Source organism: Podarcis cretensis (assembly GCF_951804945.1).
Source record: "Podarcis cretensis genome assembly, chromosome: 2".
Classification (NCBI taxonomy): domain Eukaryota; kingdom Metazoa; phylum Chordata; class Lepidosauria; order Squamata; family Lacertidae; genus Podarcis; species Podarcis cretensis.
The window spans coordinates 121738200-121764047 of NC_137171.1; the positions used below are offsets into that span (position 1 = coordinate 121738200).

At 48.1% G+C, this 25848-nt stretch overlaps 2 protein-coding genes across 4 annotated transcripts in view; one reads left to right on the forward strand and one right to left on the reverse strand.

Moving 5' to 3' along the window:
• LOC307208853 (major histocompatibility complex class I-related gene protein-like) overlaps window positions 1–14294 on the forward strand; it is a 36446-nt gene extending 22152 nt beyond the window's left edge. The window contains exons 3-8 of one of the 2 annotated variants that reach the window (XM_079963856.1): window positions 4952–5227; window positions 9362–9649; window positions 10938–11021; window positions 11720–11758; window positions 12424–12460; window positions 12921–14294. In XM_079963856.1, coding sequence (XP_079819982.1) covers window positions 4952–5227; window positions 9362–9649; window positions 10938–11021; window positions 11720–11758; window positions 12424–12460; window positions 12921–12927 — 731 coding nt within the window. In that variant the 3' untranslated portion in view covers window positions 12928–14294. Of the gene's footprint in view, window positions 1–4951; window positions 5228–9361; window positions 9650–10937; window positions 11022–11719; window positions 11759–12423; window positions 12461–12904 lie in introns of both variants that reach the window. The other variant, XM_079963855.1, reaches the window with a different exon arrangement.
• The window catches only part of LOC307207888 (antigen peptide transporter 2-like), a 91239-nt gene that overhangs the window by 57631 nt on the left and 7760 nt on the right, over window positions 1–25848 (reverse strand). The window contains exons 4-12 of one of the 2 annotated variants that reach the window (XR_013834850.1): window positions 25540–25670; window positions 24488–24693; window positions 22487–22684; window positions 20317–20445; window positions 18675–18863; window positions 18017–18190; window positions 17130–17289; window positions 16638–16774; window positions 13370–15381 (exon numbers count right to left, since the gene is read on the reverse strand). Coding sequence is in view for 1 of the 2 variants with exons in the window: in XM_079962176.1 (XP_079818302.1) it covers window positions 15190–15381; window positions 16638–16774; window positions 17130–17289; window positions 18017–18190; window positions 18675–18863; window positions 20317–20445; window positions 22487–22684; window positions 24488–24693; window positions 25540–25670 (1516 nt within the window). In the remaining variant the exon portion in view is untranslated. Of the gene's footprint in view, window positions 1–13082; window positions 15382–16637; window positions 16775–17129; window positions 17290–18016; window positions 18191–18674; window positions 18864–20316; window positions 20446–22486; window positions 22685–24487; window positions 24694–25539; window positions 25671–25848 lie in introns of those variants that run through there. The other variant, XM_079962176.1, reaches the window with a different exon arrangement.

A 25848-nucleotide genomic window follows, 5' to 3' on the forward strand; every position in this document is an offset into this window, starting at 1 on the left:
TCAATCTCAGATTATTTCCCCTAGATTTCATTTCTAACATAGACAGATATGCCTGGTGTTCACCAATCTGTTTACGCATGGGTTTGATTTCCTCTTGCACAGCCTCTACTTTCTGTCTGTTCTCCTCAGATATTTTGCTATTTGCTGTGGTGGCCTCAAATAATTTCCCAATAGATTCTGCATTTGACTTAACTTGCTCTGCATTTGACTTAACTTGCTCAGTCAGGTTGTTAACACTGGCTGTATTTTGGTCAAGTTTAGCTGATTGCTCAGTCACCTGCTTGCTCAGGCCATCTAGTTTTTCAAAAATTTTATCTCATACTGTGGTGAAGTCTCCTCCTGTGGCCATTCCTTCAGGCCCTATTTGCTCTAAATCTTCCTCTTGCGCCACAGGAATAGTGGGAACAGATGATCTACGCAGCTGTGAGATTATGCTAGGCTGCTGTGTTTTGCTTTTACTTGATCTTGTCCTCCCTCTCATTCCACTGCTGTCTATGCGTCAAGGTCAGTCTCACGATTTGTAATTCCCATGGAAATCCCCAAGTCCAGAGATGGAAAAATACCCCCAGTAGTTAGACAGCTTCAGTCTTCCACTAGAGGGACACAATGTTTATCTCAAAAGTCACAACTTATAAAGTCTTTTTCCAAGTCTTTTCAAGTTACAAAATGTCCCTTCAAATATATAACAGTTTCAAATGTCCAGAGAGCCTCAAATCCTTTAACTTGCAGAGTTAATCACAAAAAGTTACAATGTCTCCAAAAGGTGCGAGTTGCAAAATGACAGTTCTTGCAGCCTGACAGCTCAAATAGTCTGGCAGCCCGGTCTCCGAGGATAGAATAAATTTTTATAAATCCACACAAGAAGAGGGAAAGCCAAATTCTTCCTCTTCCACCTTAAAATAAGGTGAAATTCTGTATCTGATGTTCAGATAACTATCTTTTAAAGCATAGTTCAGAGCAAAAGTATGTTACACGTCCTTGCTTTAGATCTTTAAGCAGAGCCGGGAGACGGACTTCCTGGTTGCATCTCCCGCTTCAGTGTCCAAATTACTTATTTTTTTTTTTAACAGTCCGAATTTCTTAAGCTTCACCTACTCACGGTAGTTGTTTCTTAGCCGAATTGTCCCAAGAAAAAGGTCAGCGCTCACCGACAGCAGCTTCGCGGCTTCACTCCGTGGAAAGAGCGATCGACCCTCAGCACCACGCCAACCCCGTCACTTTCCAGAGCCCCTTATGGGGTTCCTTTCCAGTTTCGGGGGACGTTTAAGGTGCCCGCTGGGTCCCACGGCCACAGGCTTCCGCTGCCTGTGGTTTTCCAAAAGGGGTCTCCGCTTCGCCGTAGCGGACGACCCTTTTCCACGGAGCTCCCTCTTCGCAGTTAGAAGAGGGCAGCCATTGCCGTTCACGCCGCCTCCGGAAGTCCACATTTTTGTTTTTAAAACTTCCTTCTGAAATGAGTCAGAAGATGTTAGTCCTTTTGAGACGTTAGTTGTGTGAAAGGAGCCAGCATGCTGGAAGGGTGGGGGGAGGTAGTTGTGTTTAGCCCCAAAGTTGAGTGACTCCCCCCTCTAATTGCAATTTTGGAGCAGAACTTCAGAAGTGGGAGCCTCTGCTGGGTCTGGAGGGAGATCTCTCTATGATTTTGCACCTTTACCTTCCAGGCTTCTATACTTCCTCACTTCCTAAGCAGGCTCCCTGCTTCAGGACTTTACCCCTGCCCCTAACGGCATCAAAAGGTGTCCCAGCACTTCAAACAATAACTGAAGGGGAGGGGTAGAAAGGTGGGTGAGATTGACAGATGTCAGATTCACCCTCCTGCCCCTTTTGGCCCATGGGGGCAATCCAGGATCTGGGCCTGAAGCCAAAGAGATTCCCCCACCGGTGACACAGAATAATGGAGGTGGAAGGAGCCTTGCCAAAGGGGTCAGCCTGAGTGTGTCCAGAGCCCTTGTCAGGCTTGCAAGGAAGAAACCCAGGGGGTCAGCTGAGACCAAGCCAGCGCTGCAATGGGCAGGTCTGCTTTTCTTGCAGTGGGATCAGGCCTGGCCTGGCCTTGCAGGCTTCCTCTTGGGCTCCTGCGAATTCTGCTTCTCCCCCTTTTAAAAATGGGGATTGGGTCCCTCCTGAGCCCCTGCACCTATCCATGGAAAATGCCCCATAAATGTCACCAAGGGGCGCCTCTCGTTTCCTGGTCATTTCTTGCAATTGCTTAGCTCAGAAAATCCCAAACAAATGAGATGGCCGCTTTAAAGGAGCCACGGACAGCCCTGGAAATGTCATCTGATTCTGTTTAAAGACAATGTTGAAGGTACAGGTGTATCGTGATTGATCACACTTAACATCTTGAGGAAACGGGAGGGGATGAAGGAGAAAGCAATTTATTCTGAAGAAGCAATGAGACAGAGCAACTTCCCTCCAAGCCAAAGCTCCATATCCAGACCAGCTGGTGGGATTTGTGGTTTGGTTTGTTGTTTGCATAGGCCAACTACAAACCATTGTTTGAGTGCATAAAAAGAACTATATCACCTTGGGACATGGTCTTGTAGAAGATACTATTTATTTATTATTATTATTAAATACGTTGAGTAGTTCTAGAGGGAGGACTCCAGAGCAGTAGCACTGTTACAATCATTTATCTTGCCAGAGTGAGCAATCTCCCTTCTCTCCCCCACACACCTTTCTGGGGCCTCTCCTGACCCCCCCAGCTGATTTGTGGGGAAGGAGATGGGGTGAAAGCCCCAGTTTTGTGAGTGAGACTTGTTCCTTCTGGCTCCCGCGAGAATGTGTTAGCTGAATCCAGCCCAGAAAAGCAGGATTTCCTTTGAGAGAGGCTTCTGTAATGCAAGACATTCTATACCCAAACTCAATTCAGCTGTAAGCCAAAGGCTCCTGAGATGAAAGGAGAAGCCTAAATCAGAAGTGAGAGCCACCTGGTGTCCTCTGGGACAGCCTTTCCTCCATTGCTGAGCTCCCTCAGGCTCCCTGGAAACACAAAGAGCAACAGAACTCTGTACATGGCCAGGAGCAACCATTGCCATTTCCCATCCTGCCTTGGGGTACCTGAGGTAGCTTCTCTCCATGGTTTTGGTGTGGGAAATCAAAATGGCTGTCTGCTGACCCTGCTGGCTGGCCTAGAGGAGACCGGGCTGGGATCCTCAGCACCCGTGGGCCCTGCCAGCGGTCTGGGGTCTCAGCGGGTGCCGGATGATGCCACCTGCCAAGTGAAAACACCAGATCAGTGCTTCAGATACTGAAATTGAAGAGCAGATTTAAAAGTCATGATCATTAGCATATATAAGAACATCCTCCAGTTATGTGTTCTGAATGAGAGCAGAATAATCTATATTTCCATTCAAACCAGGTGTAACTGAAGTAACAGAGGTCAAAATTTATCCATGGCACCTCTTTCCACAGCAATAAACTGGATGTACCACTGTATATCACAACCTTTCATTTAGAAACTGCAATAATAATAATAATAATAATAATGATAAATAGCATGATGGGGGAAAAGATGGTGATTGTGATACAACACTGGTGAGAAAACCACATTAAAATCTTAAAATGCTACCTACAAGAGCGAAATAAGTGAATTAGTTGATCTGAAGACGTTAACTGCAGGAAAATCCAGAGAGTTTACATTCCGCCTATACAGTACAATCATGACCCCAGAATAGGCACAGCTATGAGTTCTCTCTATTCTATGAAACGTCTTCCCTCTGCTGCCTCCTCCTCCTCCTCCTCCCCACTGCCCTGGTGAACTGGGGGTGGGGGGCGGCCGGGGTCTGCAGTGCTGGAGATGGCAGGAAGGAAGGATGGTGTCCCTATTCCACATTCCATAGGGAGATGGGGGCTCCCACAGGGATGCTGGCTGTCAGCCCCCCTTTCTTTTGGAGCCTTTCAGAATCCATCAGGTTGTCTGGACTTCGCTCACTCCACCTGCTGATAGAGAACGGGGCCCCACATCTGGCGGTTGCTCTTCTTAAAAACCTGCCTTACCCCATGGAACTGACTGCCAGGAAATAGTTCCTCAAGAAGAGAGTTCAGAAATGGGCTAGTCCCATTCTTCCCAGCTGGTTTTAGGTGTCCGGTGTGTGTGCTGCCAGGATCCCAAACATTTTTTACTTTATTTTATTTCACGATTGTAACTGCTCGATCCTCTGCATGTTTACTTGGAAGTAAGTCCAACCCCCTCAGTGTGACTTAGCTTCAAGCAAATATGCAAAAAGAAATTTATGTAATATGTAGTGGGAGAATCAAAATGATCTGTCCCATTTAAGGATTATGGGACTACAAAACGATTCATTCAGAAGGCAACACAACTAAAATGAAATTTGGAGGGGGATAATGGGGGACAACTTTTTTTAATGCTGTTGTTGCTTTGAAGATTTGGTGGTAGCCCCCTGGGGTGGGCAGGAGGGTGCAGGGACCCGCCATCTTTGACAAGGGCAGCCTGGCTTCTGCTGAGAAGGGGGGCCATTTTGAAGTGGGGCAACCCCCCCCCCCCTTGTGGCTTCCCTTTCCCTCTCAGGCTATGAGGAAACTTCTTTTTCCAAAGGCCCTTCCATGACTTTCCTCCTTTTAGGGAAAAGGTCCTTGATATGGAGAAGCTGGGGGGAGAGAGATGGAGGGGAAGAGGAGACCTCCTCTCTTGAAAGGCCCCCAATGAGAATCCACTAGGAATGGGGGGGAGAAAGTGTGAGGCGATGAGAGAGGGGGGGCAATTAAAGGGGGGCTTTATAGGCTCAGGATTGTAGCATTTCCCTTAGTGAACGTGTTATGGGGATGAGCCTTCAGAAAGATACAATGCTGGTTGATTCTTCTCCCCTCTGACTGCTGCCTCTTCCCTGAGTCTCAGGCAAATAAATCCTTTTCCCTGGGATCTTTTGCTGATGGGGGAAGGGCTTCTGTGACCCCCCTTGACCTCCTGGGCCTCTTCTGGTCCTTCCAGGGATCCACATCATTCAGCAGATGTACGGCTGTGAGCTGAGTTCAGACGGGCGCAAAGGAGGGCATATCCAGGACAGCTACGACGGGAGAGACTTCCTCGCCTTTGACAAGGAGACCCTCACCTGGACGGCGGCTGATACAGGGGCCCAAGTGACCAAGAGGAAGTGGGATCCTGACTTGGCCCTGAACCAGGGCTGGAAGCACTACCTGGAGGAGGAATGCATTGCGTGGCTGCAGAGATACCTGGAGTACGGGAAGGAGACTCTGCTGAGGACAGGTGAGGGGGGCAGGGGGAGGGGAGGGGGCTCAGTGGGGCAGTTTCCCTTCAAGCTCCCCTCCCCCCCTTAACAGTCTTCCTTTCTGGACCAAACAGCAAACACTTCTCTTGGTGGGGGAGGCAGAAATAAGTTTGGGACTCTGAGAGGAGAAAAGGGGTCACTTCAGAGTATGATGGGGGGGGAGATGCTTAAAAACAGCCCCCCATGCCCCTTTGGCTAGAATAAAGGTAAAGGTAAAGGTACCCCTGCCCGTAGGGGCCAGTCTTGACAGACTCTGGGGTTGTGCGCCCATCTCACTTAAGAGGCCAGGGGCCAGCGCTGTCCGGAGACACTTCCGGGTCACGTGGCCAGCGTGACATCGCTGCTCTGGCAAGCCAGAGCTGCACACGAAAACGCCGTTTACCTTCCCGCTGGTAAGCGGTCCCTATTTATCTACTTGCACCCGGAGGTGCTTTCGAACTGCTAGGTTGGCAGGCGCTGGGACCGAGCAGCGGGAGCGCACCCCGCCGCAGGGATTCGAACCGCCGACCTTTCGATCGGCAAGCCCTAGGCGCTGAGGCTTTAACCCACAGCGCCACCTGCGTCCTTTGGCTAGAATAAGGGATGGCAAAAGACAAACAGGAGGAGGGGACAAAGAAACAGCAGGGAAGGGGCCAAGAAAGCAAAATGCATTTTAAATTAACTAAAAAAATAAAATGGAAATGGACAGATTTGAGGCGGGATACAGAAAAACCTTTTGCCTTTACACTTCGGTAGGGGAAAGTGGGGCAGATTGATGCAGAAAAATTCAATCTCATATTTCATGTACCAAAATGAGTCAGATAATCTAAAAATATTGCTTTATGCATGGCATAACTAATCAATATTATAATAGCAATCAAAAGAACCATTTAGGTTAGAAGATAATGAGAATATAATGACTTGGGGAAAAAATGGGATTTGTATGATTGTGCCCCACCTACGGGGCACTTTGATACATAGCGCAAATTGTATGAGAATGGTAATTATTTACAAAAAATTAATTAAAAAAGCAATTTTTATTGTGAGATAAACCAGCTCTACAATTTGTTACTTAAAAATCTAAATTATGTATCAGAACTAACAGTGTTTCACAGATATCATAGACTTTATGGCAGGTTTTCTTAACAAAATATCAAAACTTGTATTAATCTTTCCTCAAACACCTATCCATTTAAAAAAAAACTTTGGAAAAACTTTAAAAAGTATAAGAACTCGCATTAGGTAGTCCAAAAATATGCTTAGAAAAAATAATATATTCCCTTAACGTTTAGCTTCTTTTGCCCATTATATCCACTGAAGTCAAAAGAAAAAGTATAAAGAGATGATATTCGAGATGCGCCCTTTGAGAAATTTGGCAACTGCAAAACAGCATCCTTGAACTCAACGCTTGCCTTATCTTCTACAATAGGGAAGACAAACATACAAGACCCAGAATATTTCCTGAGATATGACACTTTATAATCTGTCATTTTATGTTTAGAAATGACTTTGGCCACATAGTAAACAACAGTTTTTATTCTTTTCAAATTTCATGAGTAGGAAATCAGTTTAGAGATTTCATGCAAACTTGTATAAAAGGTAAAGGTACCCCTGCCCGTACGGGCCAGTCGTGACCGACTCTAGGGTTGTGCGCTCATCTCACTTAAGAGGCCAGGGGCCAGCGCCGTCCGAAGACACTTCCGGGTCACGTGGCCAGCGTGACGAAGCTGCACTGGTGAGCCAGCACCAGTGCCGCACACGAAAACGCTGTTTACCTTCCCGCTATAAAGCAGTACCTATTTATCTACTTGCACTTAGGGGTGCTTTCAAACTGCTAGGTGGGCAGGAGCTGGGACCGAAACTTGTATATTGGGGCACTATTGTACATTAGTGGGTCACTTTTATACGTATCAATGTGCCCCAACGGACATTTTCAGAAAACTAACAATTATTAATAAAACCACTGAACTTATTTAAAAATCATGTGTAATACTGATTACTGAGTGGGATAATTTACCTTTGGTATTTTTAAATCTTAACTAAATGACGAAAAACAACATTGGAACACTTTTACATTTCACGTAATATTTTTAGTTGGCCGCACTAAAAACACACATACTCTCGTCAAACGCCAATGGCGAATTGGCGGGCAGCGCGGTCGCAACTGTCATACTCACACATGTAAAGACACGTTTTAGTGATGTCACGACACAAACATTTATCGATATTGAAATATTGTTGATGTGTCAATGTGCCCCGCCTCCCCCTACATACCTATGGGGAAAGTCTTTAAAACTAAATTAATTAACCTTTTTTTAAAATAGAAAATGTGTAGGGAGCCCGTGAAATACGGATGCAGCCCCCTCACTAAGTCTGTAGGTTAGCCACTCTTGGCCTAGAAGCAGAAAACCTGCACATAGTGAGAGAGTATGGGAATTCCCTCTTCTACCTTCTGTTACGAAAAAGGAGCAATGCTCCGGCGAGCTGCAGCTGGCTGGAATTGCAAACAGGATGTTGACTGTACCGTGGGAGCGAAAGGACAGTCTGTTCACTGTACTGAGCACCGGATGTTAGCTCAGTGTGTCACCTGACATGTACTGGAAGTACAGGGGTGGAGTCTCTCTCTCTGCTGTTGGTGTTTGGAGAGTGCAGACATGTTTCTCTGTACTGCTGCATAGACAGAAATAAAGGCATGTAAATACATTTCTGTCTGGTACAGTCCCCTCTTCTGCCTTCAGGAATCTGGCACAGGAGCCAATCAAATGATCAAGTGTTTGGACTGGCTTTCTTCCTGTCTCTCTTTATTAGCTTTGCTTATATGAACATTAATTAAACATAAAATAATTCTAGCACCCTCCCTTTTTGCGGACTGACACATATGTATTATCCGTGCTTAGAGAGATCTGAGCAATTTCATCTATGGGGCCTGGTGATAATTCACCCCAGAGACACTGAGCATATTTCTTGAGGTTGAGGATTTCATCTCAAAAGCCACATGGAAGTGTTTTCAAGGGTGATGACGTGCAAAGGAGGCTGGGAATCATCCTCTTTGGGACGGAGGTTCTGCTGAGGACAGGTGAGGGGGTGGGGTGGGGTGGGGAGGTTTTGTTTTGGGCTTCTGTGGGGAAAGGGCTTGACCTTCCTTCCTTCCTGCTCCCCCCAGCAGAGTCATATTCCCTCCTAGACCCGAGTTAACCAGTCCAGGCACTGCAATGTGGGTGGGATCCTGGAACAGCCCCTTCAGACAACAGCTACCCAGGGAGCCAGTTTTTGAACAAGGGTTACATTCTGTGAATTGTGCCTCAAGCCAAAATTGTGTATAGTCAAAACACATTGGACTCAAGGGTGATTGGGTTGCCAAAGTCCTTCTTCCCCAGACGCCTGCCTCCTCTTTTTGGTTTTTAGAATATTTTTGGCAAGTGCGTAAATCTGTATGTGCACAAGTTCAATGTGCGCAAGTTGCTGGCTTACTGGGCCTCCTGGTCTGCCCTTTCCACTCCAGGGGAGAAGGGAGATGGGCCCTTTCCAACCTCAAGGGACCCTTTCAGGGCAGGCGGGAGAACCAGAAAGGAGCTCTGTCTTTCCCAGGGCTGTTGGCTTTGCTCACTAACTATGGAGCTGAAAAGTCCCGGAGAACAGAGAGCAGTGAGTCCAGCATTTCTTCCCCCTCAAGAGAGGAACCAGGATCAGCCTGAGCTGCCCTCAGTTCATGACTTGCAACTTGGAAGGATCTGAATGAATCCCGCCATTGGGGACCGGGTGAAATTTGCCCCTCAGCCTAGAGGCAGCTCCCTGGGACAATCTTGGAACCACAAGTTGTCATATTTAAATAGTGTTAGAGCTGTATAAAGATGATAAATTATGTTAATTTGTATGCTGTCCTTCCTCCCAAAGGAGTCTGTTTTGTCAAACAAAGGATAAAATATCTGAAAACAGTTCCGCCATAGACACTGACTGGGGAAGATGCCAAGGGAGGTTGAGGAAATCCCATTTATTCGCAGTTCTTTTTAATTTCTGTAGATGTGATATTGCGACTAGGTTACCCCTTGGGTCCCTGCTCCTCTGCTCTTAAAAAATGCAGGATTCCTCCAGGCTCCCGTTGTGGATGTCTCTCTGTTAACCCCTTTTTGCAGAGGCTCCGGTGGTGAAGGTGACCAGGAAGGCAGACTATGACGGCCTGGAGACCCTCGTTTGCCAAGTCCACGGCTTCTACCCCAAGGAGATTGAGGCCAACTGGGTGAAGGACGGGGAGGTCTGGCAGGAGGGCACCCTCCGAGGATTGGTCGCCCCCAACTCGGACGGGACCTACTATCTCTTCCTCAGCGTCCAGATCGACCCCGAGGAGAGGGAGCGCTTCCGGTGCCGCGTGGAGCATGACAGCCTGGAGAAGCCTCTGGACGTGGCCTGGGAGAAGGAGCCTGGTGAGAGAGAGACAGACAGACAGACAGACAGGAGGGGAAGGGGTGGGCTCTGGGAGGGGGATTTCCACCCAACTCCTCCCTTCAGCAGCAGCACAGCTCAGATGGGGAACCCCAGTTGGATCCTGTCTATGTCTCTGGAGGGAAGCAGCTGAATCGGAATCTGTAGATGCCTTTTCTCACAAGTGTCTCATAGGCCTTAAACTCAAATTGGATGTCGTAGGTAAAAACTGGCCATCACCTTCTTGCCTTTAAGCCTAAGTAGTAATGTCAAAGAATGTGGGCACATATTTTACTTCTTCAAAATCAAATTTACCCACAGTCACTGCGACTGAAAAAGGGGCAATGAACTTAAAAGAAGGAGTCCCAAACTGTACTTCACAGTGAAAAAGATGCTCACTCACTCTTCCTCTCAACCGTGCCCAGCTACAAAAAGGTGATATTCATCCCTACTCAGGCCAAACAGCCTCACACCGCTGGGAAGAGCAAGCAGGAATTTTAATAACAACTCTTGTCTCTCACACACCGGCAGGGAAGCTGTGCCTGCAGGAACCAAAGCAGAATGTCTAAGAGCAAGACTCCCTTTTCCCCAGCAGGAGCCCCTGAACGCACATCCCCACCCACACCCCAGACTCCCCTTCTCACAGGCAGGCAAGCGAGAATTATGGAAGCGGCCCTTGAGCCAAAGACTCACCCAGGCAGGGCAGAGGGGACCAGGGCTCACTCACTAGCGCTACAGACTTCAGAATTTCTGCACAAACAAAAAAACCTGGACATTTTGCCTCATTTTAAGAATCTGTCTGGACAGACATTTTAAGTCTGAAAAAGAGGGCGTGTCCAGCAAAAACCGGACGTATGGCAACCCTACACAAGATGCTTTTTTCTAAGGGTTTGTGCCTTCCCTGAAGGCCTGTAATGCTGGGCTCTGGGGGGTCTCAGGGGGGAGGGAATCCCTTCCTCTCAGGGTCAGGACAGAGAAGGCTGAAGCGCCTGAGCAGGAGGAGATCTGCTTTTAAGTCTTGAGTCTGTGATGAAACAGGTGTGCCTGTCAACTGTCTTCCTAAAATATATTGGGGGTTTTAAAGACCTCTAATGCTGAAAACATAAACTCCCTTGTATCGGGGCCACTACAGAGAAGACCTTGGCCTGTAAGGAGAGAGAGAGGGCCTGCTTTTCACACATAAAATCCTCCCGGGCTCATAGCTCAGCACCTCCACTCAAATCTCCTGCTTGAGGCCTTGGGGAGCTGCTGCCGCCAGTCTGAATAAAAATGTCTCTTGTCCCCTTTTAGTCAACCTGGGGCTCATTGTGGGAGCCATTCTGGGTGTCATGGCTGCCATCCTGCTGGTCTCTGGAATCATCTTCTTCATCCGCAGTAAGTAAATCCTGGATGCGTTTGCTGCCTCTCCTGTGTCTCCTTTTTTAAGCCTCCGACTGGGAATGTGCTGGTGGAGCTTCCTGGAAACTGCCCCTTGTATCCCTACAGAGACCCCTCCCCATAAAACACTCTCGAACATGAACCAAAAGTCATAGTGGTCATTGCTTTGTACTCACTCTGTGCTTAGGAAATTCACTTTCCACCTGACATTTTAATCAATCCTAAGCCTTCAATCCTGTGAACAATTAGCAGGGAGCCTTACTTACAAATCTTTAGGCGCCAGGCAAAAACATTTCTCTCAAACCAGGCCTTGAGCTTTTTAAGTGTGAGTTACTGGTTTGTTTTTGTTTTATCATGTATTTTGTGCTCTCATTTTCTTTTTTTATTTGGAGAATCACCGAAATAATACTCCGAAAATGAATGAAGGGACTGGATAATGTTTCCTTCCAGCCTCTTGGAATTTGTCCACTGCCTAGTTTCCCCATGTTGATTTTCTGATTTAATTTCCTCAGTTTTTTCTACTTCTTTATAAAATGAGTTCTTTGAAAAGCTCCCCTTCCTTGGAGGTGTTTGGAAGAGACAGGAGAAGCATCTGCTGGGAAGGTTTCAACATCTGAGAGCCAAATTGTCGAAATGGATTTGAGTGGCCTCTGGATGTCCCTTCCAGCTCTGACCTTCTGCTTTTGTCTCTACAGGGAAACAGAGCGAGAAATCAGCCTACAAAACAGCTTCAAGTGAGTGACTCCTCCCCTCTCTCTGTCTGACATATTTCCCCCCAATATGGAGCAGGAACACATTACAAATAGACCAAACCTAACCTGGTGGTGGCCTAGTCCTGCAGCCCAAGACCCTGATGGGAAGCTTCAGCCTGTCTGCTCAGCCTGTCTGGGGACAGCTAGGGGTCCCTCGGGGCCAGGAAAAGGCTGCAGAGAGACTGTCGGCTGAGGGAGGGGCTCCAGGAAGGAGCAGGAGGAAGAGCCGAGGGGGGGGGGAGAGAGGGGTCTCTGGTGGTTTAATTTACTGGAACCTGAAGCTAAATATTTGGTTCATTGGCTCAAGTATGTAGGTGTTAGGAATCCTCCATTCTGGATTTGACACCACTGCTCTCCCTCCCCAGCTTCTGCCTTTCTGCCCCCTTCCTGCCTAGATCACACCCACCCCTGCTCTAGTCCCCCGCTGCCTCCATGCCAGGCTGTGCCCATCTCTCTGCCCTCGCATCTGCTTCTCCCCCCACTGCTGTCCTTGAGCCCCCTTGCCTCTGGGCTGCCTGTCCCTGAACTCTTCTTAGGCCCCTCCCCATATTGAGACCTATTTGGGATGGGGTTGGAGAAGGGCTGGGGGGTGGGGGTGGGATCTCCCTCCCCGGGATCCTGACTCCTATGTTTCCTTCCTTTTGCAGCAAGCGACCAGGGGTCCGACAGCTCTGCCAGGGGTAAGTGGGGGTGCAGGTGGGGGCAAAGTGGGGCTCTTGCAGAAGACTCTGTGGGGAACATCCCCAAATGGGGAAAAGCTTCTGCTTTCCTGTTACCCACCTTGGGAGTCATAGTTTGGGTTCTGAATGCGAGTCACATTTTGGATGCTGTAAGGGATTTCTCCTTCTACTTAATAGTAGGACTGCTGTGTGTCCTTCTGGTATTCCCCCAGAGTGTGCAGCTTGGCTCACTTGCTTGAGCTGCCCTCTGCAGGCATTTGCTCTACAGGTCCATTTTGGTGACGCTCCCAGCATATCTCAGGTCTGATTTGACATGATGAGGGATGGTGGCTTTCCTTGGGAGGCTGGACTAGACGCCCTTTGGGTTCCCACTAGCTCTGTAATGCTGATGCCCCCACACCATGATGTTGGCTTAACTTTGAAACACCCCTGCTCTTTATTTTTGCAGTTTCATACCAGCCCAGTGTGTGAGATGAGACCAGAAGGAGCCTGCCCAAGTGTTGCTGTGAATTGCAGAGACTCAGAGCCCCTCTTGTCCTTTAATGCTGTTTCTGATGTTTCTTAATCCTGGCTCTCACTCACCCATTGTGACTCCAGCTGTAACTAGAATTTGAGGATAATCATGCTTTTCTGATGGATTTTGGCTAATTTTGCTTTGTAGCTGATTTTCAGAAATGTGTTTGTATTCATGAGAAATGTGCTGGATATACACAACTAAAAGCTTTAAAAAGGGGTGGGGAGATTGAGCAGTGATTTTGATGGTTTCTCTTGGTTTTTTGTTGCTGTGGATCCCACCACAAGCCTTTCCCCAATCTTGTGTCACGCACTTTCCATCCAAATTGAAGGAAAGGCAACATCTGAGAACTGCTTTAGGTGTATTATGCATGAAATAGGCTAAGCTGTTACTGCCTACCTGCCTCTTGGGCCGCCCAGCCTTTGGCTAAACAGATGTACTGTCTGATCCTGCTGACAGCCAAGGAGGAAGCCAGCAAGGAGAAGAGGCAGATCAGGAGCTTCATGGACACAGTTTGATCTGAAATAAGCAGCCCCTTCTTTTGGGCTTCAGGCCTTCAGTTCATGAGACTTATAGCCTGGTCCCCACAGCCTTCTAGGAGGGGTGACCCACTGGGAGTGGGACCACATGAACTCCTCCAAGTAAACTAGTTTTGCTGCCTTCAAATTGCCTAATATTTATCTCGCCCATTCTTGCTTTTCCACCTGTGGCCCTTGAGGAACATACTCCTCCCACCTGCAGTTCCCTCCATCTTCCTTCCCTTCTCATAGGCTGGCATTCCTTAAGGAGAGTCTTTCCTAGAAATAAGAATGCACTAACACCTGGGACGCAGGTGGCGCTGTGGGTTAAAGCCTCAGCGTCTAGGGCTTGCCGATCGAAAGGTCGGCGGTTCGAATCCCTGCGGCGGGGTGCGCTCCCGCTGCTCGGTCCCAGCGCCTGCCAACCTAGCAGTTCGAAAGCACCTCCGGGTGCAAGTAGATAAATAGGGACCGCTTACCAGCGGGAAGGTAAACGGTGTTTCCGTGTGCGGCTCTGGCTCTGGCTCTGGCCAGAGCCGCTTCGTCACGCTGGCCACGTGACCCGGAAGTGTCTCCGGACAGCGCTGGCCCCTGGCCTCTTAAGTGAGATGGGCGCACAACCCCAGAGTCTGTCAAGACTGGCCCGTACGGGCAGGGGTACCTTTACCTTTTTACCTTTAACTCTCTTAGGCCTCAATGGATTTGCTGCACCTTGCTTTGAAGACACTGGATGTAATTAATACTATTCTTCCTTTTGTAATATCCATTGGACTGAAATAAACAAGGGTGCCCTCCCTTTGTCTTTAGTGGTTCTTTCCTTCTTATCACAGAAGTTCCAGAGATTTTGAAGTCCTGGCAGGGAGGAGCCAATAATTGGTCTTCCCTGTGCAGCACGACTGAAGAACTAGAGTCCAAAGTGAGATGGGGACAAAATCTGTGGTTTTGCAGGTGTGGGATTAAGTTACATGACGCCAAGAGGGTCTGAAGTCTGCTCAGTGCCTGGATTGGGGACCACCTGGATGCTGCCTTTGGTTCCAGGATGGAAGAAAGGAGGGTTGGGAATACAGTCATACCTCGGGTTAAATACGCTTCAAGTTGAGCCAATGTGTCCCTCAAGCACGCAGATCTTGTGTAGATCCAGCCCTGGACTAGTGGGGCTCCCTTTGGCCTAATCTAGCAGCCTCTTGTGTTCCCATACCCTAGAAGAAGCACCATTCTGCAGCCCCCCAGAGACACAAAATTTCAAACTTCAAAGAGTTATGTGCACACATTTTATTCTACAAAACGCCGCTTTCATGCCATCGTAGTCCTGGACAATCAACAGCAAGAGACCAAAAGTGCCTTAAGATATTTTTGCAACATACTCAGAAACACTAAGACATACGGGACCAAGAGACAGGATTGGGAAAGAAGCCAGACCCCATATTTTAAGCAACTCGAGATGAAATTCTCCATCCGCTTACCTGGGAGTAAGCCCTATTGAACTCAGTAGGGCTTACTTCTGAGTAGAAGGCTGCACTCGGAAAGGATCAGCCAATTAGGTGAGTCTCCTAGTAGCCCCGTCATGGCAGGAATTCAGGGCTGTGGCCCAAGGTCCCATTCAGCAGAAGGCACAGAGACCCCCCTTCTAAACGCAGTTATGCCACACACATGACCACCTCGAGAGGGGGATCCCAAAAGACCAGTCAGCCTGTGCGGAAGTCACTCAGCCTGGCTCCTTTGCACCAGGCGGTAATAGGGGCCCCTCCGGCTCATCAGCTCAGAGTGCGTCCCCTCCTCCACAACCTCCCCACCCTCCAGGACGACGATCCTGTTCGCGTTTTCCACTGTCTGCATCCGGTGAGCGATCACCAGCACCGCCCTGGCCTGGCCGCTCATCAGTGACTGCTGGATCTAGGAGAAGAAGCCAGAAACCCCCTCTTAGATTTATTTTATTTATTTATTAGGTTTATATCCCAGCCCTCCTCCAAGCTCAAGGTGACGTATATGGGGCTCTTCCTCACAACCCTGCGAGGTAGCCTAGGCTGAGAGGCAGGGATGGGCTCAAGGTCACCCAGTGAGCTTCAAGGCTGAGTGGGGATTTGAACCCAGGGCCCAGTCTAACACGCTAACCACTGGCTGTGTGTGTGTAAGAGAGAGACTGAGAGAGGTTTGTAAGCATTATGAATCCTGCTGTTTTCCCACACAAGGATATAGAGCATAGAGTGCTCCATATTTATTATTATTATTATTATTATTATTATTATTATTATTATTACCCTGCCCATGTTAGGTAGCCCAGCATTTGGGTGGCAGAATAGCATGTGGCCCAGGATAGATATAATTTTGTCATCCTAAGGTTGGCCAAAATGGAAAAATAATGATGGGAAAAACTGAAAGGATAAGGTCTAAAAGTTGACTAGCACTGGAAAATGCAAGTCCATTTATTAATATTATAATTATCAATAACATAGGTAAAGGCAAAGAACCCCTGGATGGTTAAGTCCAGTCAACGGTGACTCGGGGGTTGTGGCGCTCATCTCGCTTCAGGCCGAGGGAGCCAGCGTTTGTCCACAGACAGCTTCCTGGGTCATGTGGCCAGCAGGACTAAACCGCTTCTGGGGCAGCAGACCACCGTGATGGAAACCAGAGCACATGGAAACGCTGTTTACCTTCCCGCCGGAGCGGTACCTATTTATCTACTTGCACTTGTGTGCTTTCGAACTGCTGGATCGGCAGGCACTGGGACAGAGCAAAGGGAGCATTTGGGTGTCAGAATAGCATGCAGTCCAGGATACACACTAATCATCATAATCATAATAATTTATTCTTTATACCCTGCCCATCCAGCTGGGTTTCCTCAGCCACTCTGGGCGGCTCCCAACAGAATATTAAAACCACAATAAAACATCAAACTTTAAAAAGCTCCCTGACAATATAATTTTCTCATCCTAAGGTTGGCCAAACTGGGGGGAAATGATGGAAAAAACTGAAAAGGCAAGTTGATCTGGTCCCCAGTGAACATTTTACTAAAAGCTGCCTGGCACTGGAAAATGCAAGTCCGCTTATTAATATTATAAATAACAATAATATAAAACCGCCGCACCCACTCATGGCTAATGCTTCTCATGTCAACCAAGTCCCACAATTCCTCCCCCCCCGACACTCACGGCAGCTTCGCTCTCCACATCCAAAGCACTTGTGGCCTCATCCAGCACCAAGACCTTGGGGTTCCGGATCAGGGCGCGGGCGATGGCCAGGCGCTGCTTCTGCCCTGCGGACAGCTGGCCTCCCTTCTCCCCGACATCTGCAGGAAGGCAAGAACAAGAGAGAAGGGGTGGGAAGAGGGGAAAAGAAAGCCTGGTTGCCAGAGGAGTGGGAGTGGTGGCAGGGGTGCAAAAGGTGAGTCGCAGGTAAAGGAGGGTCCCGAACTCCTGGGTTCATTTGATGGGATGGAGTGAGCCGTTGGGTGGAGGGTCGGGCACAGTGACAAGAGGAGCTGAGGCTCAGAGTCTGGAATTCTCACTCGTCACAAGGGACTGGAGCCCCACCAATTTTCCTGGAGGAATTCAGTGGGCCACAGAAATTCATGTTATCTCAGAGAGGGTAAGAATCAGGCCAGAAGAGACAAAAGAAGACGGGAGGAAAGAAGTTTCACCCACCTGCGGCGAACCCTCCTTCCAGCTCATTGATGAAGCCTAAGGCGTTGGCTTCTCTTGCCGCAGCCGCCACCTCTTCCTGGCTGCAATCCTGCACCCCATAAGCGATATTGTCCCATATGGACCCAGAAAGGAGGACCGGCTCCTGTCCCACCAGCGCCACCTGCAGGGAGAATGAAGTGTGACGGCTAGAGAGAAATTGGATTCATTTTGCATTTAAAGCACACTCCACCATATTTGCACCTTCTCAAATAATATAAGAACTGAAACACAGGCAAACCTTCAACATTCACAATTCTCTGAATTTTGCAACCCTGTTTTCAAACCCAAAACATTTCAAAAATGTGCATAAGAAATGAAGATTTTAGTGAAAACAGCCTACAAAAATGCTTTTTCATTGGGAGAAATTGCTTGCAAAAATGTGTGCCTTAGTCAAATCTGCAGACAATAGCATGTTCATTAGGAGAGATTTGCACTGAAATATTGAAAACTTTTCATGCAGATTTTTAAAAGCAAAAGCCACAAATTGCTGCATTACTGTACAGAAGTAAATTAAAGTTGGACAGATGAGAAACTGAGTGAACAGGAAGGGGCAGGTCCTTGCATCCTTTCAAATATCTGAAGGAGGCTCTCGTATCCCCTCTGAACCATCCCTTCTCAAGGCTCAACAGCCACAATTATTCCTTGCAAGCATCTCCTTATGGGAACTCGTCTCTGGTCACCCTCCCCTGGAAAAAAACCACAGTTTACAGCTTAAGTTTATTCTGTAAACCGCCCGAGGGTATACGGTGGAATATAAATTCAATAAATAAAATGAATAATGAATAATAAATAATGAAGGGGAAACAGGAGTTTGATGTCAGCCACCCTTTGTGGCCCCCCTGGCTCACCTTGCTGTGCAGGTACTTGTGCTCATAATCCCGGATCGGGACCCCGTCCAGCAGGATCTCCCCAGACTGGGGCTCATAGAAGCGTTCCAGCAGTGCCACGCAGGTGCTCTTCCCACTGCCGTTGAGACCCACCAGCGCCACCACCTCCCTGGGACGGAGCTCAAAGGAGACGTTCTGCACAGGAGGAGCGAGGAAAGGAGAAAAAACCAGGGCTGTGATTCACCTATGGAACTCACAGCCACCAGACAGCTATAAACCTAGATGGGGTTTGAAAGACCGTTCTACAATTCCCAGCGTGGTTTCAACAAGCCATCCCTCACCACAGGGAACTCTGGGAAATGTAGCTCCCTGAGGGGAATAAGGGGTCTCTCAACCACCCTCAGAACCCTTAGCAAACTACAGTTCCCAGGATGCTTTGGGGTAAGCCAGGACTGTTTAAAGTGGTATGATGCTGCTTTGAACCTTTGGCCCAAATGGGGTTTTAGGAGGGCTGGCCCACCGCATTGGGAGGTCGGTCTATGGGGTCCCCGTTCTCACTTAAAGAGACAGGCCTCCCCATAAGGCCGTGAAGTCCAGAATCTCAAACTGCCTCCCAGCACCACTGAGCCAAGATTCTCTGCTCCAACATCCTCAGGGGACCGGACTCTTGGCCATGTACCTTTAAGACCTGAAGATCAGGGCGGGAAGGATAGCAGAAGGAGACGTTCCTGAAGGAGACATGACCTCGGAGGAAGTCCGGGGCCAGCGTCCCCTCAGTGCGAACGGACGGTTCCCGGTGCAGGTAGTCAAACACTTTTTCTGCAGCTCCCACATTGCTGAGCGCATCTCCGTATATGTACATCAGGGTCTGTGAGGGGTGAAAGAAGAGCAAGGCGAGGAGCTTTGTCAATATGCTAAACTTATTTCACAATCCCACAATTAGGGGAGCATTCGCTTTATCCTTCTCTTAAATCCAGGGAGTGTCTCCTCTGCGGAGGGAAAAAGGGATTTATTTATTTTTGGTGATGATATGGACTCTTTAAGAGGCAGAAAATAATTGTCCAAGTTACTCTGCTTGAGAATTAAAGACCGCGAATCTCTATCCGTATCGGGACACCTGGGTCTTTTTGCTCTTCTCATTTCTGGAATTCAGCATGTATCAGGAATATACTGATAAATAAGTATACTTTTCAGATCAATTGGTGGAGACCCAAATCCACAGTCTCATCCAGTCCAGATTTATCTACAGCTACTTTGTGGACAGGGAGGTAATAGAGAGGAGGGTAAAAAGATAAAAACCAAACGGGACGTTCTTTCAATGTAGTCTCTTTGGCAACAGCAATTTCCCCTCTCTTTCAGTTTGTTTAAAATATAGGGGGTCAAAGGAATTAAAAAGGATTTAAAGAGATTCAGAGGTTTTGAAGGTTAAAAGTCCTTAAAATAAGTTCTAAAATCAGTTTTCAAAATGTGGAGATATAGCCAACAGGAAATCAGGGCGAGGGCTGCAAGGCTTTGTTAAAACAAATTTATGACGCTGGCTTCACGAAGTTCTACGGTGCAAATTCCTGGAGTTGCCAGAACACATAAAACAACCTTGCCTTCAATAAGAGGAATTTAAAAAAGAAAAAAAGAGGGGAGAGAAGCCAGCAAAGCAAAGCCCTGTCGTATAATTGAAAGGGAATATGCAGAGCTCTGATAAGGTTTAAGGACGCTCTCAAGGTAAATTTCAAAAAATGAAGTATAAACACCGACAAATGGGAAACTCTGGCCTGTGAATGCGCCAATTGGAGAACAGCCTTTACCAAAGGTGTCATGGATTTTGAAGATGCTCAAACTCAGGACGAAAGGGAGAAACTAGCTAAAAGGAAGGCACATTTGGCAAACCCTCACCGTGATCAACTCCCGCCCAGAAACCTACAAACTCACTGTGAAGACCAGGGTTATGGAAGACAATCTTACTCGGCTGTGAGGGATCGCCAGCGAAGAAGACCTCGGCACCATCTTGGCCCTGGCCCTTCAAGGCCAAAATGGGAGTTGCCAGCAGCTCAAGACATTTTGCCACCTGAGGCAGCAAACCTACAGAGCTGCCACTGGTTAATGCTGAACCCAATGGACCAGTGGTCTGACTCAATATAAGGCAGTTCCTTGAAGGATGTAGAAGCAGCAGATGGACACAGTATGTGGAGAATGAAGGGAAGGGCAGGAGCATCACACCCATTTAAAAAGCTGAAAGCGTGACTCCAGTTGCGGAATAGCCGGAATGCCATTCAAGGCTGGAATGCCAGCACTGTTGCAGCCTCCCGTTGCAGATTTTCACCCACCTGTATGTAGTCCCCGAAGTCCATCTGGTAGAGGATGAAGGAGAACAGGTTCCCTTGGGTCATGAGGCCAGAACGGATCTGCTGGTACCCAGAGTGAAGCATGATCAGTTTCAGACCCAGCTGTAGGAGCTAGAGAGAGAAATTCGGGGGAAGATCTTGAGGACCGGCAGCCACCCTCGTAGCCACGTTTGACGGCTTGGCTGTTCTGCTCACCCCTTTCCCCTCCAAGGATGAAATTCAATTCAGTTGGTCTCTGAATCTATCAAATCTGCACTTTCCCGAAACGAGACACAAACCTAAAGACAGGCAGACTTTGAAATTTAGACTTCTCCAAATTTGGCAATGCACTGCTCCAGCCAAGTAATGTGTATTAAGAGGAAATGCTTGCAGAAATGTGCCCATTACTTGAAACTGCATATGTTTATTAGGAGAAAGCCACTCTGAAATGAAATGCTCATGTGTGTTTCTAAAAAAGAAAACTCACAAATCGCTGCAGAAATGTGAAGAACAGAATTTAAGATTGCAAAAAGAGAGAAACCGGGAGAATGGATGTTGACAGATTTTCCCCTCCTTCCCAGGTTCTCCAAGAGTCAAAGATGCACCCAGTTTAAATCAGAATTAAATAGGCCTGTATCCTTTTGGAAAGTTCTTCGTGATTTCCCCCGTCCTCTTGTTTCTATTTTGGAGCTTCCGGCTGGGCTATGACAGAGGACCGCTCTGCCCAACCCACTGAAGGCCTTTTGGCAAGCAATGCTCAGTTTTAAAAGTTTTTAAAGGAAAAACACCACAGAGCAGGGAGGTCTTCAGAGTGCACTTAAAGGTCTGGAAGAAAGGGGGCCATGTGCCCCCCACCTAGAAGAGCATCCCACATCTGTGGGGTCACCAGTACAAAGAGCCTTTCACCTACCAGCCTGATTTATCCCACTGGTAGGTATATGAGAAGGGACGCGGGTGGCGCTGTGGTCTAAACCACTGAGCCTTGGGCTTGCCGATCAGAAGGTCAGCGGTTCAAATCCCCGCGACGGGGTGAGCTCCCGTTCCTCGGTCCCTGCTCCTGCCAACCTAGCAGTTGGAAAGCACGTCAAAGTGCAAGTTGATAAATAGGTACCGCTCCGGTGGGAAGGTAAACGGCGTTTCCGTGCGCTGCTCTGGTTTGCCAGAAGCGGCTTCGTCATGCTGGCCACATGACCCAGAAGCTGTACGCCGGCTCCCTCGGCCAGTAAAGCGAGATGAGCGCCGCAACCCCAGAGTCGGCCACGACTGGACCTAATGGTCAGGGGTCCCTTTACCTTTTTAGGTATATGAGAGGGGATTGTAGGATGTTGAAGTCCCCATGCCTGCCTGTGGGCCTGATTCTGCCCCCGCCATACCTCCTCACCCTGTACATCCATAAACAAACTGGCCAGTATGAAGACACTACAGTGGTACCTCAGGTTAAGTACTTAATTCGTTCCGGAGGTCCGTTCTTAACCTGAAACTGTTCTTAACCTGAAGCACCACTTTAGCTAATGGTGCCTCCTGCTGCTGCCGCGCCGCCAGAGCACGATTTCTGTTCTCATCCTGAAGCAAAGTTCTTAACCTGAAGCACTATTTCTGGGTTAACAGAGTGTGTAACTGAAGCGTATGTAACCCGAGGTACCACTGTACAAGCGACCTGAAGTATAGGTGGATTCCTATGAGGCAAGACACTGTGATAACAGCAAGAACCTTTATTACACTAACAGAACTGGACCACAGGGGCAAAACAACTGCTTATATACATTTCTGAAGGCCTGGCCCACTCCCACCATGATTGGCTGTCTATACTTCTAAGCTGCAAATCATGACTCAGAGTTTAAGGCCCAATGGCAGAGGCCCAAATCCTGAAACGTTCTGTGATTGGATATCATGTATCGAATCCGAACACAGGAGCTCAGAATCCTTAGTCCACACCCAAGCTCAGGCAAACACAGACCACTGAATACATAACACCACCAACGCTCGATATTCCCACGTGAACAGTGACCTTGAAAAAGCTGCCCGGGATGCCAAGCTGATTGGACAATGGAAGAACGAAAGAAAGGGGTGCCGTTTCCAGAAAGCTCTCCTGCCACAGCTGTCCTTGGGAGAATGCTTGTCCCCTTTCTGACCCCCCCAAGCCTCTCCCCTACACAAGACCCCAAGGACTCACCCGTCTGAGGAGCAAGTAGACGGCGCTCTCCCAATCTCTCCGGTCCTTCAGCCGGTGGGTCTCGGCCAAGGCCGCATCGTAGCGCTCTGACTCCTCCTCCTCGGTGGCGAAACTGTGCACCGTCTCCACGGAGGAGACCGTCTCCCGCACCACCTCCCCAGAACGTGCCAGGGAGTCCTGGATCGCCTGCAGAAGAACCTGCAGAAAGCAAAAGAAATGGCAAAGGGGAGAGTTTACGAGTCTGCGCTAAATGCCAGAGGGGGGCAGACCACTGGGTTTGGCTGCAAGATCCAATTGCTTCAGGCTACGAGCGCACCATTCCTTTAAAGAATGTTCAAAGCCCATTTCCCCCCTCCCAAATGAACATTGGGAACTGTAGTTTATCCCTCACCCCTAACAAACTACACTTCCCAGGATTCCTTTAGGGGTGTGTGCTTTAGCTTACCTTAACATGACTGATTGACAGCAGGGTTCAACAGACTACAACTCCCAGCATCCTTGACCATTGGCCCTGCTGGTTGGGGCTGATGGGAGTTGTAGTCCAACAGTCTCTAGAAGGCACCAGGCTCCTTATCTCTGGTCCACAACATTATCAAATCCAAAGAGACCAGCAAATCGACCATAACTCCGTTCCATTCCGTTTATTTTAAAATATTGATATACTCCCTGTCACGTAAAAAAAAACACCAGGCAGCATAGAAAAATAAAAACCAAGCAGCAGTGGAAATATTCAATGTGCTAAAAACAGACAAACGTAACAAAAGTTTAAAAATCATAACAGCTGGCCTCACAAGCAGAGTCAAACACAAAGGCTCCTTGGGTAAGATCACTTATCTTTTTTTAACAATAATTTTTATTAGTTTTCAATTACCATAATCCAGTGGTAGCCTCATTATAACATTGCCAAATTATAATACAAGTTGTTGTTGTTGTTTAGTCGTTTAGTCGTGTCCGACTCTTCGTGACCCCCTGGACTAGAGCACACCAGGCACTCCTGTCCTCCACTGCCTCCTGCAGTTTGGTCAAGCTCATGTTGGTAGCTTTGAGAACACTGTCCAACCATCTCGTCCTCTGTCGCCCCCTTCTCCTTGTGCCCTCCATCTTTCCCAACATCAGGGTCTTCTCCAGGGAGTCTTCTCTTCTCATGAGGTGGCCAAAGTCTTGGAGCCTCAGCTTCAGGATCTGTCCTTCCAGTGAGCACTCAGGGCTGATTTCCTTCAGAATGGAGAGGTTTGATCTTCTTGCAGTCCATGGGACTCTCAAGAGTCTCCTCCAGCACCATAATTCAAAAGCATCCATTCTTCGGCGATCGGCCTTCTTGATGGTCCAGCTCTCACTTCCATACATCACTACTGGGAAAACCATAGCTTTAACTACACGGACCTTTGTTGGCAAGGTGATGTCTCTGCTTTTTAAGATGCTGTCTAGGTTTGTCATTGCTTTTCTCCCAAGGAGAAGGCGTCTTTTAATACAATACAAGTACTAATCCCAATCATTCAGGTGCCAAATTATATGATTCGGGTGGCCTCCCGCTTGCTAGAATTGATGGGTTTGATGATTTGCTTTGTTTCTGCATTCCAAAATCTTATCTATCTCAATTACACTCTAGTCAAAATAACAATCCCTTATTCAACAACTGCAATATTAACGACATCCACTCGTCTTGCCACATTAAATGATTTATAAACCCATAGGTGAAGCATTCAAACTATATATCCCTCTTCCTCCTGCTTGTGTCAGTTATTCTGTTTGTGGTATTCCTTCCTGTCCTTGTAGAATGTTATGTCTATCTATTCCCACTTCTCACATCCACACCATATATTTATAAAGCACCCTTACAGCAGTCATGGCTTCCCCAAAAGAATTCTGGGAATTGCCTTTAATATTTCTCTCAAAGGTTTGGAAAACAGGGAACAGCAATCCCTGGCAAGAAGCTCCCCTTTCGTTTCTTGAACTCGCAGCTCCCAGTCTCCCCCCGCCTGCTCCCAAGGGCCCCCTCACCTTGTAGTGGGCATCGTAGACCTTCTGGGCCGCCAGCATGACTGGCACCTCAACGAGGGTGAGCAACGTCAGGCGCCACGAGAGGCCAAGCATGAAGGCGCAGAGCCCACAGACCTTGATGAGGCTGCGGAGGAAGATGTTGGCGTTGAGAGGCACCCAGTCGCTCATCATGGTGGTGTCTCTGGAGAGGCGGGAGGTCAGGTCTCCTGTGGGGCGAAAAAAGAGGCCGCTCAGAGCCGGGAGGCTGGAGGGATCAAAAGCGCATTCTAATAAAAAATATTTTTTAAAAAATAAAAAAGCTCTGCCCGAGGCAAGACGGATAACAGCAACAACTGGGGGAAAGAAAGACAGAACATCTTGTAAGGACAGGAAGAAACTCCTCTTTCTCTCTATTGTTGATTGTTGTGACTATTGCTTTCTCTGCATGAGAAAGTGAAAAGAAAAACACTTTTAAAAGAAAAGGATGGAAAGGAGAAATAGTTGGTGGATTAGCAGATGGAGGGATGGAGAGAACGACCGATAGATGAATCAAGTCCTTTGATGAACAGATGAAGGAAAGAAGACGCTCTTGATGAACTAGAACTCCCATCATCCCTGCCCACTGGGCATGCTGGCTGGGGCTGATGGGATTTGGGGTCCCATAATATCCGGAGGGAACCAGGATATTCCTTACCTCTGAACTCGGCAGCAAAAACAAACATGAAAAGAGTTGCCCACTTGAGTGGCTGAAGCAGGATCTTGGGAGACCCAAGTTCATATCCTGGAAAGCCTCACATCTTGGCGTTCCTCATGGAGCCTCAGTTATGCAACCCATAAAATGGGAATATTTAAGGCCCGGTCATAACAGAGGTGTTGCAAGGAGGAACCACCACAAGCGCTCTGTACGTGCACTTAGACGCATAGCTGCCAACTTTTCCCTTTTATTGCGAGGAATCCTATTTGGAATATGGGAATTTCTCTTTAAAAAAGGGAAAAGTTGGCAGCTATGACTAGAAGACACTCAGGGAGCTGGAGTGAAAGGCAGGCCTGGGTTTGGAGCTAGGGGCTCTCACCTGTTTTCACCTCCTGGAAGAACGCCAGGTCTTGCCGGACGAGAGAAGAGAAGAGGCGGCTTCGGATCCGGATGATGGCCCGGGAAGAGGACATCGTGAAGAGTCCCCCCCGTGCGCCGGCAGACAGCGAGCTGGAACAGAAATGGAGACTGCTCTACAAAAGGAAACCGTGAATGTCTGAGTCCCACTCTGGAGGGTAGGAATCAAAATGGCAAAATCGGAGTTTCTGGGGCACCCCCCAAGATGTGATCACCTTTTTGAGTCACATTCTGGAAACATGGGGGCTTTCCTTTGCAGTAGAAAGCAGTT